The sequence below is a fragment of the Lycorma delicatula genome, chromosome 2, assembly GCF_047948215.1.
Source record: "Lycorma delicatula isolate Av1 chromosome 2, ASM4794821v1, whole genome shotgun sequence".
NCBI lineage: Eukaryota > Metazoa > Arthropoda > Insecta > Hemiptera > Fulgoridae > Lycorma > Lycorma delicatula.
The window spans coordinates 39,973,069-39,994,797 of record NC_134456.1 but is presented as its reverse complement, the minus strand read 5'-3'; the positions used below and the strand labels follow the sequence as shown (position 1 = coordinate 39,994,797).

At 27.8% G+C, this 21,729-nt stretch overlaps 1 protein-coding gene across 2 annotated transcripts in view; it reads left to right on the top strand.

Annotated features, from left to right (window-relative positions):
- Nep2 (M13 family metallopeptidase neprilysin 2) overlaps window positions 1-20,385 on the top strand; it is a 312,673-nt gene extending 292,288 nt beyond the window's left edge. For both annotated transcript variants that reach the window (XM_075355152.1, XM_075355151.1), the window contains exons 7-15: window positions 1,979-2,155; window positions 3,119-3,336; window positions 4,464-4,622; window positions 5,793-5,936; window positions 9,649-9,745; window positions 13,160-13,328; window positions 14,638-14,756; window positions 15,383-15,514; window positions 17,937-20,385. In XM_075355152.1, the coding sequence (XP_075211267.1) occupies window positions 1,979-2,155; window positions 3,119-3,336; window positions 4,464-4,622; window positions 5,793-5,936; window positions 9,649-9,745; window positions 13,160-13,328; window positions 14,638-14,756; window positions 15,383-15,514; window positions 17,937-18,278 (1,557 nt within the window). In that variant the 3' untranslated portion in view covers window positions 18,279-20,385. The remainder of the gene's footprint in view (window positions 1-1,978; window positions 2,156-3,118; window positions 3,337-4,463; window positions 4,623-5,792; window positions 5,937-9,648; window positions 9,746-13,159; window positions 13,329-14,637; window positions 14,757-15,382; window positions 15,515-17,936) is intronic.
- Window positions 20,386-21,729: the final 1,344 nt, after the last annotated feature.

The window sequence follows — 21,729 nt, the reverse complement described above, 5'->3', positions numbered from 1 at the left end:
ATCGCTCTTCTGACTGTTATTTCTGCTTAACAAACATTAAAGGGATAACGTCAAAATCTGAACATACAGTGGTGTACTCTAAGTTGCAATCTGGAAGGAGACCAGTTCCAGATTGCGAAGAATTGCCCGTACCAAAGCCTCCAGAACATGTGACATTAGATGAAGAGAGCTTAGAGTCTGATGGAAGTAAGGAAAAAAAACAAACAGATTCTGGTGATACAAATTTTGAACAAAGCAGTTCATGAGCCTCATTTACTGACTCAAGAAAATCTTTACGATCTCATATGAGATTTAAAGTTATCCATAAAACAGTCTGAAATGCTTGCTTCCCTGCAAAAAGATGGAATCTTCTTCAAAAGAATACAAAGATATGTACTTATCGTAATCGTCACTCTGAATTTATTTTTCTGAAGAAAATTGCTTAATGTTTTGTAATGACATTTCTTCTTGTATGGAAACATTTTGTAATGAACATAACCGAACAGATTGGCACTTATTCATTGATCCCTCCAAAATTAGTTTGAAAGTTGTGCTTCTGCATAATGGCAATAAATTCCTTTCAGTACCTGAGGCTCACTCTGCTAGTATGAAAAAAACATATGAAAACTTTAAATCTATATTGGAAAAGATTCAATTTGCAGTGTATGAATGGAATATTTGTGGGGATTTGAAGGTAATTATACTCATTCTTGGTCTGCAGCTTGGTTACACAAAGTACTGTTGTTTTTTGTGTGAATGGGGTAGTAGAGACAGAAAAAAACCAGTTCATAAAAAAGAAAGTCACTCATTCCTGAACAGAAAACTAACTAATTAAAAAAATTTAGATTAAAACCGTTACGAGAAATAATTAAAAATTTGTTACTTACATGTTTACGTTCTTTTATATGTTTTAATTGAACATAGCAGGCTCAACCTAAAATTTATTGTAAATAAGAACTTACAAAATTAAAAAAGATTTTAAGAGAAAACCATTCTTCTTGCAGTTTATGACAGATACAGAGGCGGAATTATAATAAGTACATAGAAAGTGGAACTTACAGGTGATAAAATAGAATAACTTTTAAAATATTTACCTCAAATTTTAAATAAAATTAGAAGAGATATTTTATTTTATTTTGTGTTCGGATGTTACACAGGATTTTACAGGGATATTTAATAAAATAGAAATGGAAACATATTTAAGTGAAAATTACAATTTTTCCATAGCTGGGGATAACAACATGAAAGTAATTATTAAATATGACAACACTGTAGGACTAAATTGCTCAACAAATCTTTTTCCAGCACAAGAACTAAGATTTAAAACAAGTTTGTTTGTTGTTCAGCTGTAGTAAATGAAACGCTAGGTAACCATATGATAAATTTCTTACACTGACCAGGTAAGAGATAGGAGAAACTTTTAAAAATGAAAAATTCAAGATACATGGAAAAACATGCTTGGAAGCTACAATTTACAATTGTAAAATAATAAAAATTTTGAAGTAGAATATTATTGTTCAGTTAAAAACCCTTTAAGAGATGTGTAGAAGTTTTAAGAAGCAATTTAAAATATTTTTAAAATATTTTAAATTAAAATATTAATTTAAAATATTTATTCTGTACATCTTGTACAAAGTGGAAAAAATTTGTTGTAAATGGAATAAGTTTTTGCCCCAGTTTTTTAAATATATAACATTACTTTGTAACAATAACACTGCAAAGCAGCAAGGAGCCACTAGTTACTCTTATTATATTTATAGTTAATATTATTATTATTATTATTATTGTTATTATTATTACTATTATTTGTTAAATAGCATGGTACAAAATATAGATTAAGACATTCAGAATTATTTACAAAATTGATTTAAAATATTTATTATTATTTGGTATTAACTTGGACTGCTTTGATGTTACAGTATTTTAGATTTCTTAAATTACTTAAATTCTTCAAAATATTTTAATGAATAAAATTTTTTAATCTAGTTTTTTGTTACAGCTTGATCAAGCTTCACTCGGCCTAAGCCGTGAGTATCTTGTAAAAGGACTAGATGACAGACTTGTTTCTGCATATTATAAATACATGGTAGATATTGCTGTGTTGTATGGAGCAAATAAAGAAAGAGCAAAAAAAGAACTGAAAGAATCTCTAGAATTCGAAATATCACTTGCTAATGTAAGTAATGTTTATTACAGTATCATTTTACAAAATTAAAAACTTAAAACCAATGACTTCTGACAATTGCATCTTGTACTTCAGCAGTTTTAGTTCATAGTTTAACTTTCATTTATTGTAGTACTAGCAGTAGGTACTTGCAACTTAGTTTTTACCTACAGTTTCCCACTACACATACTAATGAATAATTGCAGTGAGAATAAAAGAGTAGTTATAAAAAGCAGTTAGCCTTCATAATTTATTATTTTATCAAATAGACATGTTTTTAAATAAATCACTTTCTATATATATGGCAATGTAATTCAAGAAATATCTTTGCAGCTATTATGCAGCTCCTTCATTGATGATGCTGTTTTTATTAGTCCTCATCTAGAATTGGTTTAGTATAAGGTCTATGTATGTAAGCTTCACATGAAGTGTCTTTCATTAATATGTTGTTTTTGCCATAATTAATCTATTTGAAAATTTCATATTATTTGAGAGTTGAATTCAAGCATTTAATGTCATGAAGAAGAATTTTCTTATTAATATCTTTGTAGGTTCAGTTTCTGCGAGGAAATTTGCGAAGGTTTATTCTGTCATTGTATCTGTTATTTGTGTCTGCGGGTGAATATACATTATCCAATCTGCTCAGTTTATTATTTAATTAGTTCAATCATGATAGCAGTGTCATTTTTTTTATGTTTTAGAATAATTTAATCACATTTTATCATGCTGGTCTAATTAATAGATTTCAATTACTGTTTGTCTCAGTTACTCACTATTAGGTGAAAATCTAGGTAAAAATCTAGGATTTTGAAAGTTTAATTTTAATGCAGAATCAAAATACTTTTATATCTGAAGTATTTTTTGTTTATCTGATAAGTTGCTTAATTTAAAAGTTTGTAATTATATTTTTAAAATTAATTCACCATTAAGAATTATTTTGATAAATTATAATTATATTGTTACAAATTTCAACAGATTTCACTGCCCCTTGAGGAACGCCGTAACGCTTCCAAGCTTTATAATCCGATGACAATACCTGAGTTAGAAACTAAATATCCAAGCATCCCATGGAGAACATATTTTCGTAAACTTTTACCGAAGAAAATTGAAATTAGGCCTGATGAAGTTGCCATTGTAAATGTACCTTCATATTTAAGAAACTTGGAGGCTATACTCAGCAACACACCAAAGCGGTGAGTAGTTCATTCGAAATTACCAGTAAACTAGATTAAAATACATAACAAACAGAATCAAATGAAATTCATTTTGTCCAATTTTACCATTTTTGGTTAATCTCTTTTCTTGACAATACAGTCATTCTGATTAAGCCTGTTCCTCATTTCCTACAGCAATCACCTCTCAATTTCCATCTCTAGTCCGTTTTTTATTACTATTTTCACCTTGTTCCCTATATTAACCTGTAATTGGTTTGTCAATATCCAAATCCTCACTTTTTCATCCATCCAGTTCACAAAGAAATGCTTCTTCAAAATTTTGATCATTCATGTTCATTTTTACTGGGAAAAATTAATATGATTTGGTTATAAAATTGAAAATAGAAAAAATAAATTAATATTTAAGAAAAAATCCATGTTATTTGATCATTTTATGCAAGGAGATTGATTGTACTTACATAAATGGTGAGCACACGTCAGTTTGATGTCGGACACTGGATTGAGAAAAATCAGACACTACAAAAATTCTCAGTGCACGGCAATCTAATTATAACTAAAAAATAACCAGCTGCTGCAAAGCTTGTTTCATTAATCCTTGTTTTATTCAAGGGTGTAGGGGTAATCATGTAGCAACCAGACGTGCGCCATCATTTTGATGTCATCTCACCAGTTGAAGGTTAATCCTGACATGGTAATCAACAATCCTTATAGCTTAGCTGGAAATTAAAAAAGAAATGAATTCCTCAACACATACACACACATGTGTGCGTGTGTACACACACAATTATCCTTCATCCCAGAAGAAGGATATAGTGCTCATTCCATAAATATGTAAAGATTTTACATATTTAAAGATTTTTTTATTATTTACATAAATATGCAAATGCCAGTAGCATAAATAATTTTTATTTAATTATAAGAAGCACTGGTTGTAAATTAGAATAGCAAGAATGAAAGATTATTTCTAATTTGTAAGTAGTGGCTTATATCTGTATCAGTACTGCTACTCAAAATAAATTACAGAAAAAAATTAATAATGTACATCTTCAAACATTCTGTGAAGTCTAAATGGAATAAAGAATTAGACTACTTTTAAAAAATTTGATCTAGCAAGTTTTTATTCTAATACTAATGTTATATTTTAGGATACAAGCTAATTATGTAATTGGACGAGCTGCGGCAGCATCAGTAGGGTACCTCTCTGAAGCATTTCGTAAAAGACAACTGGAATATTCAACTGCACTATCTGGTCGTACAGAGCAAGAGCCTAGATGGAAGGAATGCATTGATCTCACCAGTGGTGGGTAAGTAAAAATATATTTTATTATATGGTAATATTATTTTGCAAGGAAGATTAAAAATTTAGTCTCTGATAGTGCAACAACATATTGTTTTGATCCGCTATTATGAACTGGGCAGCAAGACAATTTAGTCATCATCTACTGACATTTCTGTTGGTGATTAATAAATCAAGTTTTATTCAACAAATTTGTTTCTAATACATTCATTGTCATTACATTCATCATTGATTACCACAGACTGTGATAAAACATCTTTTTTTTTAATTTAAAAAGTATTTACTGCTTAAATAAACAAAAATCCAGATAAATTTGATTTTATACAAACCACCTAAAAGGCACAAACTGAAAAAGCCTGAATGAGATGAAATTTACAGACTCGCTGAATTCAATAAATGGAACCTAAATGAACAAATACTACATCATATACAAGGTAAAGCTTAGCGAGACAGTTTTTTCTGTTTGCTTCATAATAATTTACACTATATGTGCTATTAACTAATAATTCTACTGTGAGAATTAATTATGTACAAGGCCATGACAGTAAATAAATAATGATAGATATCACTACAGTAATGTGTAAATCGTTTAAATGTTATTACTTGAGACAAAAATAAAATAACATTACTAATATTTGTTTTGTGGAGAAGAGCATAAGTATCTTTCATCTGTTATAAGATATGTAAACTGGCAATTATACTTCCATACATCATTTTTTTTTTATATTACTCTTGGTCATAAAAAGTAAATTAAGAATAAGTACTAAATAATAAAAAGTGGTTTAAAATTTTGATTCCAAATACTACTAAATTAAGTTCATTTTAATTCAGCCTATTACCTAACCAGACTTGAATAGAAAAGATTATTTATTATCTTTAAATGAGTGAATAAGAATTTGACTCATACACCTGCATCATTACTAAGTTCATAATTATTACATACTTCATTAGACAACAAATCTTTCACATGAATATGTACATTAAACTAAAATATTTTTTTTCCAACAGTTAATTTTGTAAAAATTTTGTATTTATTATTTACCATGTATATTATTATTTCTATTAAGTATGTATTATATTTACAGTAAATATTTTGTATTTATGCCAAGTTTTTGTTTTGTATTATTATTAAATATTGCTTAATATAATATTACACTTACCTTTTTTTCTGTTTCAGAATGTCATTAGCTGTTGGTTCATTATATGTACGAAAATATTTTAAAGAAGATGCTAAGCAAAATGCTCTTGATATGGTAAACAGGATAAGGTCTGAGATGTACAAAATACTGGAAAGTGTTGAATGGATGGATGATAAAACAAGGTAACAAGAAAGAGTAATGGTTATAAGTTGAATGTAAAAAAACCCAAATAAAATCAATGTAAATCAGTACTATTAACAGTCTAATAGTATTATATTTATTTTTACAATAAATTTAAAACTGAGTTTAGTAATACAGAAATTAATTATACATTTTTATTTTTTTGTAGCATTCTGATTAAATATTTTTTGCTTGTTAAGAATTCTGCAAATAAATTTATTATCAGTGAAATATAAATGATCTTTAAATCACAATTTAAAACATAACTGTAGTAATGTATCAATTGTCTGAACAATGGTCATGTGAAACATTAGTTATTATTTGCTCAGTAAGATATTATCGAACATTAACTTTCAATATCCGCTGGATTTGATACCAAGAAAATGTATTTCTGACCTTCAATAAAGAAAAATCCATGATTTTTTGCAAAATGATTTTTAAAAGATATTATTTTTATATTAAAGTAAAATTATTATGTTATCCTGTACTAGTACACAATTGTGTAAAAAAAGTCTGCAATCAATTCCATAACTTTCCTATCTATGGCAGTTGAGACACAGAAAGTTTTTCCAATTCTACCATTTTAAGCTCTATTTGTATCTTTTATTTTTTCATCTACAAAAACAAACATTTGTTATTAATAAATTTTAAATGTTATCAATTTATTTATTTTTATTTTTTGTTATTAAATATGAATTAATTGTTTGATTATATTTAAATCTTTTAATTTCAATGTTTGGAGCCTAGGTGCTCAGCAAGTTAAAGCAATAACCAAAGTTTTTAATATTATTATATTCAGTGTCACAAGAGCATCAGAATTTCAAAAAATACGTTTTCAACTTTTTGAAAATTTGGGTGCTCATGATCAGGGGGCTTTTTTAATGATTAAAATATTTTTTTAAATTGATTTTAAATAAATTAAAATTGAAATTTAAAATAAAATGTTTTTGACTTTATTTTTTTAATTTCTCGTCAGGGAAGAGGTATTAAGTTATTTTATTGACTTTATTGTTTAAAAGAATAATAAGTTTTCAGCATTAAAAGTTTGAAATTGTGAAAATATTTTTTTTTTTTCATTTTGGGAGCTCTATACACAAGCAGAAGCATTTGGGTAAAATTAGTTTTTTAGAAAATAATCTCAAAGTGGCGGTTTAAAAAAGTGCTTTTTAAAATTGTTCAAAAAATACAGAGATACAGTCACTATTAAACATTTAAAAATTGTAATTTTCTTGGAAGGGGATGAAAAGTTTTGAATAATTTTTTTTTTCAAGAAATAATGAAGATAAGGGCAAGAAATTGAGATTTTACATTTTAAATTCATTGGGTAACTGGCAAGATGGATTTAAATATAAAATTAAATTTAAAAAAAATATTTTTTGGTACCACAGACCATGGTATTGAAATGGGCAAAAAGGTTTTATATTGGTTTGAAGGTTTATCAGTCTAAAAAATATAGATGAATAAGCTCCCAATACTTCCTTTTGTGAAGCAAGATTTAGCTAAATAAAGAAAACATATATAAAATCTTGTTTTGGGTAGGGATTAAATATTAATGATTAATTAGTAATTATTATTATAACACTAATGATTTGAAACTTTTTTTCTGAAGTGTCCCAGTAAAGATTGGAAATTTTATTTCTGCCAAAACATCCCCACTCCTTTTTCAAAGCATTACAAAAATTTAATACGTTCTTTCCCCCAAAGGCTTTCCTATATCAAGTTTGAAGAAAAGCGGTCAATGGAGTCCAAAGTTATAAGACCAAATATAGGCCTACCTAGATACATTCATACACACACATACACAATCGTCTGTCGTGAAAAAATACATTTTTTGGTCTTGGGAGGATTGGAATAAATTTTTTGTTCACTGATTATTTATGATTTATTTAAATCCATATTTAAACAATTTTTTTATGTTTCCTTAAGAGACGAAACTTAAGATAAGGCCATTTTTTTACCAATCTATTCCTGTTGTTACTGTAGCACCATGTATCACAATAGCTGGGAAAGTTAAAATTAGTTAAACATTTTCACCACAGTGAAACTGATAAAAATTTCAGTTAAAATTTATTCTTTTAAAGGTTATAGTTAGAAGAATAACATAACTTATTATACGAGGTGTGACTATTAAATAACGTGACTATTGTTGTAAAATATTTTATTTTAAATTTATACATATTTAGTTATTATCCTCTGTAATATACACTCCTTCTCTATCCCCACAACGTTCCATGCAAATTTTCCATTGTTTGAAACAGTGCTGGAAGTCTTCTTCTGTGAGCTCTTTCATGATGCGTACCACTTTTTCTTTCACAGCTTCTACGATCTGAAATCTTGTTCCTTTTAATGCAGATTTGACTTTGGGGAACATATAAAAGTCATATAGTGTGAGGTCAGGCGAATAATATGAATAGTCTAATACTGGGATGTTATACTTGGCTAGAAACGTCTTGATAGACAATGCAGTATGAGCTGATGCATTGTTCTGATGAAGAACCCATGACTTGTTCTTCCACAATTCGGGTCATTTTTTCTTTTTTTTTCATGGAGTTGAGCAAGGACCTTGAATAAAGACAAGAATAGTTAATCGACTGTCAGATCGGATCAGATTACCAATTTTTTCAATATTTTTATCCGTTTTTGATGTGGAAGGGCAACCCAGGCAAACATCATCATCAACATCTTTTTGGCCAGCTTGGAAATGCTTAAACAACTCAAAAACCTGCACACGTGATAAACATTCATTGTCATATACTTTTTTTAATAAAACATAAGTTTTAGTAGTGGTTTTTCCAAGTTTCATATGAAATTTCATGACATTTCTAATAAAACACTTATAATTTTTTCAGCAAAACAAATGTTATTCAAACGAAGGCCATGACCCGACTAATATGTCATGGCCATCTGTAGACTAATATGTCTACAGAAACTGGAGTGGCAACAATTGAAAGAGAAGGCTTCATGTTACACAAATGTTGGTTATATGAATTTGGCCCATGCACAGTTCTTCTGTAGCAGCATTAGTCTCGTTATTTAATAACCACACCTCATATGAAATATGTAATATGGAGATATTTGAGGAAGATGTTCATCCTTACGGCAGTTAGAACTAAGTTACTTCATTTAATATCTAACAGTACACAAAGGGTTAATGTGGCTTGGCTGGGGCTGTACTGTATCTAAGTTTTTTTAACTTATCCCATCTGTGAAAATGATTTATTACTCCATTAAAGATTATTATTGTTGGCCGAGAAGTCATTCATCATGTTATACATTTTATCCATCTGAGTTGGAAATAAGTTTTAGTGAACACTTTTATCGGCAGTTACTTTTCCTCTCTCTGCACGCGCGTGCATACACACACACACACACACACACACACACACACACACACACACACACACACACACACACACACACACACACACACACACACACACACACACCTCACTTTTCCTGGTAAGCCTAAAATGAAGTGCTTTTTATTCTTGTTCATATCCTTATCAGGAACAACATTTGTCTTAAGTCAGGTTACCTGTAACCATTATGGTTAGGCATTTATCATACATAACAGTAAACTTATTATTCGATTGTAAAACTTGTTAATGTTTAAACTTTAGTAATATCAGAAATTCTTTGATAATTTTTTGTTGAAAATCCACTAGATCAGTGGAAATTTTATTTTAAATTGTGTACTGTTTTTTCATTGAACAGGGCTGCTGCATTAGATAAAGCTAAGTCAATGGCTACTCACATTGCTTACCCAGATGAGCTGCTTGACAACCAAAAATTAGAAGAATTCTACAAAGGGGTAAGATTATAACATAAATTTTATAATATTAAGTACTCAGTGTTCATTGCTATAGTATAAAAGATATAATAGTGCCTTGCATGCATAAAAATATGTTAATTATAAAATAAGTTAGAATAAACTTTTAAAGAAAATGTGGCATTGCTCCATCCTTTGAATTCAAACTCTATAAAAAAAATATCTTGTAATAGTGCAGTTGTACAGTTATAAATATAAAATTTATACTAAATTCTTCATCCTTACCATTTCACAAAAACACTCTTTGATTATTCCATTTACAATTTTTCATTGACTCATACATTTTAAAACTCCCTCTATGAATCATGAGACCTTGACGTTGGTGAGGGGGCTTGAATGCTTAGTGATACAGAATAGCTGGACTGAAGGTGCAACCATATCGAAGAGGTATCTGTTGAGAGCCAGAATAAGGAATGATTCCTGAAAGAGGGCAGCAGCTCTTTCAGTATTTGTTAAGGGCATAGGTCAGGACGACTTAAACAGCCATATCAACATCACTCAATCCTCTGAGTACTGTGCAGCTGAAAGAAATGGAAAACTACAGCTGCTTTTTTTCCCCAAAAAATGTATTCTCTTTATTTTCATATAAAAATGATGGAGGCACCTTCCTTGGTAAAATATTCAGGAGGTAAACTAGTCCCCTGTTTGGATCTGTAGGTGGGGACTACTAAGGAAGGGGTCACCAGAAAATTAAAAAATAACATTCTACGAGTTGGAACGTGGAATGTTAGAAGTCTAAAAAAGGTTAGTAGGTTAGAAAATTTAAAGAGGAAAATGGATAGGATAAATGTAGACGTAGTAGGAATTAGTGAGGTTCGGTGGGAAGAGGAAAATGACTTTTGGTCAGGAGATTTTAGAATAATTAACTCAGCTTCAAATAATGGGCAGGCAGGAGTAGATTTTGTAATGAACAAGAAGATAGGGAAGAGAGTAGAGTATTTCAAAATGCATAATGATAGAATCATTGTAATAAGGATAAAATCGAAACCTAAACCGCCAACGATTGTTAACGTCTATATGCCTACAAGCGCCCATGGTGATGATGTGGTGTACAGTGTGTATACGAAGAAATTGATGAAGCCATTAAACACATAAAAGGAGATGAGAATTTAATAATAGCTGGAGATTGGAATGCAAGCATTGGTAAAGGCAGGGATGGAAATATAGTGGATGAATACGGGCTGGACAAAAGGAATGAAAGAGGAGACCGACTTATAGAGTTTTGGACAAAGTATAATTTAGTAATTGCCAACACCCAGTTTAAAAATCGTGATAGAAGAATATACACATGGAAAAAGCCAGACGACACTGCAAGGTATCAAATAGATTATATCAAGGTTAAGCGAAGATTTAGAAATCAACTTGTTGACTGCAAAACTTACACTGTAGCAGATATTGATAGCGACCATAATTTAGTGATAATGAAATGTAGATTGGGGTTTAAAAACCTGAAGAAAAGGTGTCAGATGAATCGGTGGAATTTAGAGAAGCTTGAGGAAGAGGTGGTACAGAAGATTTTTGAGGAGATCGCAAGAGGTCTGAGTAAAAAAAATAAGGTAGAAAATGTAGAAGAAGAATGGGAGAATGTTAAAAAGGGAATTCTTAAATCAGCAGAAGCGAACTTAGGCGGAACAAAGAGAACTGGTAGAAAACCTTGGATTTCAGACGAAGTAGAATTACTAAAGATGGATGAAGCAGGAGCGATATAAAATGCCGAATAGCACAGGCGAAACAAACATTCAGTCAAAAATATAATTTGTTTACATCAAAAATTAATTTAAATGTCAGGAAAAGATTTTTGAAAGTATATGTTAGGAGCATAGCTTTATATGGAAGTGAAACTTAAACAGTCGGAGTACCTGATAAGAAAAAAAAACGTTTGGAGTATGTAAAACAAATTGTTAGGGATGTAGGATGTAGGTGGTACACCGAAATGAAACGACTAGCACTAGATAGGGAATCTTGGAGAGCTGCATCAAACCGTCAAATGACTGAAGACAAAAAAAAAAATTGAGCTAAATTCAAATATAAATATGCATATTTTTTTTATTGAGATTTTAGCACTCTTCTCCTTACATGGTTGTTTTAATACTGTTTAAGGTATGTTATACATTAAAATGAAAAAGGTATCAAACCACCAAAAAAATTATGCATTTTTAATGAATGTTTCAGGATGATGTAGTATTTACCCTTCCTCAAACAATTTATTCAGCACTTCAGAAATGTACCTGTGTGCACAACAATCACTGTTTTATTTATCCAGCATATTAGTTTATTAAAGCTCTTTATACTTCTAATTAGCGTATTTATTTATGTCTATTGGTATATCCAATAAAAGCTCATCAGAATGAACTTGAAAGAAATCAACAAGTGTTGTCACATACCCGTACTTTCTATACATTTAAAAATGAATGTTTGTCACCCTACTTAATTGTTAATTTCTTATCCCGGTATCTGTCTTTTCATTTAGATAAAATATCAACACCAAATCCAGTTTCTGTTAAAATTTGATTAATGCAGTTACCATTGCTGTAAGTAGAGAACTTAGTCTAAGTTTCTCCTAAAATTGATGGCAGTGGACATTCTAGAATATATTTTGGAAATCAGAGGTTCTGATTTGATAATATTGTGAATTATTCTGATTTAACTATCATTACTATTTTGTTGATGTGTCTTATGTAATTCTATTAAAAAACTACAACTTATATTTAGAATATATGGTTATTGTCAGTACAAATTTAACTTAAATGTGGGTAAATTTATTGGATATATAAATATATCTTCAAGTTCATTTAATCATCACTTAACTTATAATGTGTAATTTAACTTTTTTTGTTAGAGAAAATCCTTTTTAAGTTTATTTATTTATTATTTTTTTAAATTTATTTTACTCATACTTATGATACTTAATATATCAATAGATATTGTTGTGCCAAAATATAAATATAAAAAAATCTCAACAATTACAATAACATGAAGTACATAAATTACATAAAAATATAGTAATATTATTCATTTTATCAGCAAAGAAAAAATAATGAATCATTTAATTTCAGTTTACTGTATAATTTGCGCATATTCAGTCCAGCCCTCTTTTGAGCACTTTGAAAAATTCATATAATGAATAAAATACATGTTACAGTAGAAAGTTTACTTTTGATTCAGTTTTTTCAGATATAAAGAAAAGAATATTATGCTGTCAATAATGTTTTACAATATCTATTCTTAATTAACCACGAACATTTCAGTTTTATTTCTTATACAATTACATTTTTTTTATTGTACCAGTACAAAGAATACCGTTCATTTTTATTTTTCTGCCAGATTTCTAATTTAAACTAATTTCTAGATATTAATGTTGTTCAATTTTTAATTATTACTTCTTTCTTGTTACAGCTAGAAGTAGACCGAAATGATTATTTAGGTACTATATTGAACATGACCAAATTTGGTACAGAGTATGGATTTGGTCGTCTGAGAGAACCAGTGAATAAAACAGAGTGGATAACTCATGGGCGTCCTGCAATTGTGAATGCTTTCTACAGTTCCATTGAGAATTCAATTCGTAAGTTTTTAAAATTTTAAATTATCAAGTAATTTATTAAGTAGCATTATTTAGATTGATTAATTTGGATGTTCGGTTAGTTTCTTACTGTTGAAAAGTACGATTAGTTTCTAACTAAGAAAATATTCTAGATTTCTTTTGTAAGAAAGGATGAATCTAGAGTTTATGATAAAATCAAATTCTATGTGATTAATACCATACATTAAAAAAAAGTATTTAAATTTAAATACGTAAATTAAATTTCACAAAAGCAATACAATATGTTCATAAAGTAGATGTGCTTAGATATAAATGCATATGTTTAAATAGCATAGATGACAAAAAATCTCTTTTCTGAAAAGAAAAAAAAATTGACTGCATCAATAATGCAGTCAATTTAGTTCTGCATCTACAAATGAAAAATTTTAGTATTTATGGAATCACAAGAGTGGTTTTACAACTAACTAGTTTGTCAACTTTTTAAACCCTAATAGACAGTTAAAAATATTTCTTTCAATATTGGAACTTGAATTGAATATTCAATTCAAAATATTGAATGAGGGATCCCTCAGAAGTTCTTCTTGCTTTCTTGCTCTTTTTAATATTTTCATGATCTTCCTTGAAATAGTAAATTTTCTTCAGAGCCAAAAGAATTTTTCTGTATACAAAAATGGACAATCTTCATTTATGAGCTGCAAGATCACAATATCATTTTAAAGAAAGAATTAGTATAGAATCGCATTCATTCACCTGTTCCAGTCAGTCCATAGCAATAGACAAACATTCATGAACTTTTTCATATGACAGCACTAAATATAAACACCATTATCCATCAAAGTTCATGAATGAAAACTTAATGTATCCATCAGAAGTTAATTTTATGATTTGTTTAACACAGGAGGTAAATCTATGTATGTTTTTGTGGTATATGAATTATAAAAAAGTCAATTAAAATTCCCAGTGAAGATAAAGATCAATAAAAATGCATTTCCTGTTAGAGCAAAAATTTATTTGAAGAGTATTTTAGAGTTTTTAAGTAGTGTATTAATCTTTTAAACTGTCTATGGAAATATTCTGGACACTTGGACATCTGGAAAATTGGTGTATGAAACACCAATTGTATTGGATATATATGTTCTCACCATACTTACATAATACAATACAATGAACTGAGTTGAATCTGTTTTGTATAATGTTTTTTTAAATTTGCATATTTAAAATATCCCATTATAGGATCTTGTAAAATATTGTAACAAGTAATTAATATTATTATTATTATTACACAAACTGTAGTTTAAATTATGTTACTCTGATTCACATATTTTTACAGAATTTCCTGCTGGTATCTTGCAAGGTACATTTTTTAACAAGGATCGTCCACGCTACATGAATTATGGTGCAATTGGTTTTGTTATTGGACATGAAATTACTCATGGTTTTGATGATCAGGTATACATATCTATTGTAGTAGTTTTATTGCAGTAGTTTATTATATATATGTATGTAGTTTTCATTAGTTAACTATTTTTTTTTTTTTTTTATCAAGAGGGGGCTAGGGTGTTAGGCTTTATTCTTCATTAAGGTTTTTGGTTTTTATTTAACATACTTATTTCTTAAATTTTTGAATTTTTTTACATACCCATTCATTTATGAATTAAAAAAAAAAAAAAAAAACAAAAAAAAAAACAGGATTTAATGTAATACAGCCATATTATTCTAATCCTATTTTATTTTCAAAGTAAGTATATTTAATGATATACTGCAGAAATACAAGTGATGTATTTTTTTTTTTTTTAAATGTCATTGACTGCTATTTTCAATCCAAAGCTAAATTGTAACAGGCTGTTAAACTTCATTGATAGCTATACACATGATGATACATGTGTATGAAGTCACATGAGTGAATATGTTAGTTTCAAGGAAACAGATTTTATAGTATACTCACATGTTTTTTATCTTATTTAATATTATACTACATAATAAATATAAATATAAAATAATCTTAGCATAATATATTTCTACCTAAATTTAATAAGTACTTCATATTACTAATTACTTACATATTCTGTTTAAAGGGTAGACAATTTGATAAAAATGGTAATCTAGTAGACTGGTGGGAAGATAAAACTAAACAGCAGTACCTTTTAAAGGCTTCATGCATTATCAATCAGTATGGAAACTACACAGCTAAGCAAGTGAAGTTGAAGGTAAGCATTTCAATAGAAACATTATGTTCAGATTCTTATTATTTTCAGTAATCAGTTGACATAATTTCATCCATCCTCACTACTCCATCTCTTCATATAAATGGTGTTATTGTGAAATTGTTTCACATTTCTTTATCATCTAGAATCACCAGTGTGCTATCAATTAAAATTAAGGCAGGTTAGTTTTATTAAAAATTTTTAAAGTATAGAAACAGATTTCTCAAAAACCAATTTTTGAAAATGTTAGTCCATCCACGTACAAAGTTGATTCGGGTAAGATGCAGTGAACTCTTGAATTTAAATTGTTTTAAATGAATCAGGGTTTCTTTGAATTACCTGTAATAAAGAGATTTAATTATTAAATTAAATTATTGACAGGCAATGTCACAGTCTGCTCTTTACTTTTTCTTTAATCTGGAAGCACTTACTCTTTTTTATTATGAGTCACATTATTTTTGTTTTTGAAACGTAGTGTAAAATTGAATCCTTTGCCCTTGCTTCACAGTTATAATCTTGACAGTATTAATCTTTTTTAATCTGTTATTTCAGTTTAAATTCAAAAATTTCTGTATTTCCTCTATCTGCAGAAAGTTTTCTCCACTATTACAAAGTTTTATTATTCAATATTATTTTTTTCCATTTATTCAACTAACCAATATTAATGCAAAAATATTTGTCTTCATAGAGTTGGTATTGAAAGTACTATGCTTTTACCTGAAAGAATGGTGTTGTTTAACTGGAATGCACTTTTTTGTGACATGAGATGAATTACCAAATGAATTACTAACTCATTTTTTTTACATTATTTCAAATTCACTTTCTTTCAAATATGATCTAAAATTCTGTTACTATTATAGAAAATTATTTTTTGATGCCACATTTAGATTTTTATAGAATTATGACTCTAGTTTCCTGCAGTAACCATTCTTATTCCAAAATTGTAAGTTAACTAGAATTGTGATATTTTTGAGATAGAAAAAAATAAACGTTTTTTGAATGTCACAGTTTGATTTTTACAGAACTATGATTTTAGTTTCCCACATTAATTAAAAAATTTTTGGTAAGTATTTTTGACATTAGAATGAAAAAAGACATAAATATCTTTAGAGGTGCATAAAATTTAATTTCTTCGAAAAAATCAAAATGGGCTATCAAATTCATGAAAATTGTAATAAAAGTTTCTAAATCGCATCATTAGTTTTAAATAAGCTGTAATTATCTAAAGCAACTGATTCTCTACAAACACTAGAAGTCTGAAAAATTTTTTAAGGTTTGTAATTCACATCTTCATCATCTTGTTTCAGTATTATTATTTCAATTGTAATTTTTTGTTGATTTTAATTGGGTTTTGGAGATCATATCAATTTTTATTTCAATCTGATTTGCGTAATCTTTTTCAAACATTCAATGACTGGACAGACAATCCATCTGTTGATTAGCTCAAGACTGACACTCTTCTTTCTCTGTTATTATAAATCAGCAGATTGGTTTGTAATGAGTTTCTTCCAGAGCCTTTTTTTTGAGCCATTTTCTTCAGTTATTTGTAGCTTGAGCAAATCATATCACCCATTACCTATCTTGTGTACATAAGCCTCAGTGGTTTTTCCCTTCAATAATTTGTCTTCAGGAACCCTCATGTCTTGATATATGTCCAATTAGTCTGTCTCTTTTTCTTTTTACAGTCTTCCAGAAGATTTTTTCTTATTCATTCTTTTGAGTATTTCTTGATTGGCGATTTTATCTGTGCATCTAATTATTAATATTTACCTATAGCACCGAATCTAGAATGCTTTTAAATTCCTTTTCTCTGAAGTATTTTTTATCGGAAAACTGTCATCTACTTTTAAAATACCTGATTCATATCATGTTCACTTCCTATGAGACTGTGGTATGTCATCCACAAATCTCAGAATGTTTATGTTTATCTCCTGGATTTTGATTCTAAGCTAATTTTTTCTATTGCTGTATCTTTGCTTCTTGGACATAAACGTTCAAACAGGATTGGTGATAAGTTACACAAACGTACACTGGCATTCTAAAAATATATTTTTGAATAAATTTCTTAAACGTGGTTTCCATTGATAATTTTTTAATAGAATAAAAAAATAATTAAATTTTTTTTTTCCACCTTACCAGCAAAAAAGAGGTCTTTCCTTGAGATCTTTAAGTTTATAAATAAGTCAAAAATTAAAATAACACAGTCATCATTGTTTAAATGACAAAAGTATACTGATTAAAAAAAAAAAATTTAAATCTAGTTATTTTCTATTCTGTTTTATATTTTTGAACTGAATGTATTCTAATAGTTTAATGAGGATAACCATTTACAAAGTGTATCCATGATTACAATTCAGACAAAATGGCATTACCTTTACAGTGAATCTAGTTAAAATTTAATCTAGTTTTTCTTTGTTTAATATAGCTCAATGGTATCAATACTCAAGGTGAGAATATAGCTGATAATGGAGGAATTAAGGAGGCTTATAGAGCATATCAATCATGGGTAAGTGAAAATGGACAAGAAGAGCGTCTCCCAGGCTTACAGATGTTCTCACCTGAACAAATGTTTTGGATCAGTGCTGCTAATTCTTGGTGTTCTGTATATCGTTCTGAATCTCTTAAAAATAGAATTACAACTGGTTTTCATTCACCGGGAGAATTTAGGGTTATTGGGCCTTTCTCCAACCAAGAAGATTTTTCTCGTGATTTTAAGTGTCCTACAGGAACAAAAATGAATCCAGCTAAGAAGTGTAGCGTGTGGTAGTGAATAAAAGATACTTTTTATATTACATATTATTTTAAAAATAAATAAATTACAATAGAAATAAAGTAATTATAAGAAAAAAAGAATTAAATTAATTTATGAAAATGATTGTGTAATATTAATTATTATCATAAAAAAATATCTGCTAACTCAATATTCTAATGAGTTACCTGTATATAAAAAATAAACATATTTCAAACAAGCCAAAATGTGAAACAGTGCAAAACAGATGTTATAATAATGAATTATATATACATAAGAAATTGTAATAAAAGACTGACAGATGCATTGTATAAATTTTCATTATCGTTTATACTCGATGTATGAAAATTTTTCTTTTTTCTTTGATGATTTTTATTTATATGTAGACACATGAATATAATTCCATTCTGTATTAATATCTAATGAATAATATGTATGTATATGTATATAATACATTAATCACTACATCAGTTGTTTACAGCCATGCACAAAAAATATTAATCTTTTAAAAGAGGCTTATAGTAATAATCCAGAATGATTAAAAATGTAATTTAGTGCTGGGCTCTGATATTAATTTATCATCTTGTGGATGTTATATTCATAAAATAATTGAATAATACTGCAAGCTAGTAGCAACAAATGATAATCTATTTATTTATTTTTGTTTATTTTTATATTTTTTAAACTAACTGTTAATTAGACAGCTGTGATAACTAATTTCTTAAATGCATCCCAAAACCCACACATACACACGAGTGCACACACACGCACTTGCGCGCATATATATATACAAATAAGCAAACAAACATACATATACATAATCCATTCTCCAGATTGTGTGAGGCTCTTTAGTTAGTTATTACATTTAAATGTAAGTTTAGATTATATCCTTATTTTTGGCGTTTCAGATTTGCATTTTTGGTTAGTTATTTATTTAAAATATATTTAATAAATCTGCAAAATAGGATCTATTTTTTATTATTTATAATATGTACATACGCATAATGTTTTAGTAGCTAAATACGTTATAATTTACTGTACCAGTACTACATAAGTAATAAAATAATTTTGTTACATTTTTAACCTGTTAAAAATAACTAAAACCATTTTTTGATTTGTTTTATTAATTAAATTATTTTCAAGTCTCTTGTAAGAATGTTTTTTTTTTAATAGTTATCTATCTGAAAAATTACAGTTATCATAAAGTTTTATTAAAGAATTTTTTTGTATACTAAGTCCGGCATTAGCAAGTATGTAGTTTATTACGTGTATTTTTTTCAATTAAATTGAAAACAGTGAAAACTTCAAATAAAATATAGTACATATTTACATTGAGAAATATATTTTCCCCATATGTATCTTAATAGTTAGAAATATTTTTTTTTGTGAAATACCCGAAATTATTTACATCAAATTTAAAAAAAAATCCTTATTAGCAAATTTGAACAATTAGTATTTAAAATATTTGAGTTTAATCATACTCATATTTTTTTATTTTCTATTTAATACTAAAGACGTGAGTATACACATAACTTTTTTTTAATTTTTACAACCATAGTGTATTATACTTAGTAATTTTCTAAATTGTAAAAGTCAGTAAAAATATATCAATCATTTTAATATATAGAAATTAAAAAAAAAATACAACTATTTTTAACATTTAATTTTCAATTTAAAATCAACACTCATGATTTTTTTTTCAATACAATAAATTATACAATGATAACTACAAACTGGTATTATTTACAATTGATAATTAAAAATTGTTTTTATTTATTTAGATATTTTAAGTAATATTATGTTATGATATGCATACAAATACTTTGGTATCATGAATATTTATATTTATTATTACTATTTATTTTTAATAAATAATAAAACAAAAGAGCATTGCTTATCCTTGTTTAGTAAGCACACATAACACAATACAAAATCATACACTAGTAGTACTGATGTGAGTTTCAGATTTTATAACAATGACTTAACGCATGACATTACTTAATATTAATAATTATTATTTTATCTTTTATAGTGTATTTTTTACTTAGTACATCATGTTAGTGTGTAATTTATGTTATATATTGTTATCATTTGATTGAACATTAATTATATTTGATTAAATGTTTGTTTTGTTTCTTTATTTAAATGGCATTCATAACTTATGTCATTTTATACCAATTACAAACAATAAACAGTTGACAGCAAACTGAATCAAATGATGCTTAATTCTAGAGGTTGTTAGCAAGATGTTTTCTATAATTTTTATGATCAATTATATGCTTTAAATTTAATTTAATTACAAATAAATTACCAATATTATTTAGCTGAAGGTATCAATCAGATGAAGAAGCATGGTGCATCGGTTTGTTTTCTGTATGTGCTCACATTTTTATTTTGAATAAAGTGAGGTTTCTGAATTGTTCAGAATGAAGCTTTGTGATGCAAGTTATTCAAAAACGACTCATTCATCTGATCAATATTTATGTTTGTTGTGTGTGCTCACATTTTTATTTTGAATGGAGGAAGCGGTTCTTGGCAAAATGCAACAAAGTAGCAAAGTGCATTTATTTGCTTTATTTTTTTCTGAAAAACTAAAGTAAATTTATTCCAATTATTTATTTCATTTTATTTTTTATTTTTTTCATTGCTGTTACAATTTTTGTTTAAATTATTGAAGCTTTTGATTGTAAAAGTTTTAGTTGTTGTTAGTGTGCTAAATTAATGAAATTTATTTGGTTACAATTGGCAAAATCTTTAACAAAATCATGTGTAATAAATTATAAACCACATAATATTTTTGCGGTGGCCCATAGGCCTGCCTTTTTTCTAGTATATTATATTATATTATGTAGTTTCTGAATTCAGATGTACAGTGATGTAGGATTCTTGATAAATAATCGCCAATGAATTATCAGTTTTGCATAAACAATAATTGTTAAAAAATGGTTTACATAGTGTTAAAAACACTGTGCTCCCTCTATTCAGAATGAATTAAAAGTATGGAAACCATTCCAGATAGGATACTGTAACTTTTGACAAAAAATAGAATTTCACCCCTTCTTCAGAATGGCCCTGGAGTTGAAACTCAAATATTTTAAATGGTAACACCCTTTGTGTGATAAATAATTTTAAAGGTCTCTTTAAGACAAGAAATATTATATAAATAAAAAGTTGGTACAATGTCTGTACACAAAATGGCAGCGGGATAAATTATGGGTTATGAAAATTACCAAATTTACTAAATTCAAATAATAGAATTAGTAAAAAGAAATTAAACTGAAATAAATTAAAATTTAATTTAAAAAAAATTCATTTATGGTCTTTACCATCATCGCAGAAATAGAGCTTACTTAATTGTTGTGTAATACTCCATTTAGATTGTTTAATTACTACAGTTACATTACTGTTAGTTTCTTATGAGAATTTATAAAATGTTAAAAAGCATTGATAGGCTAATTGATTTTGTCTA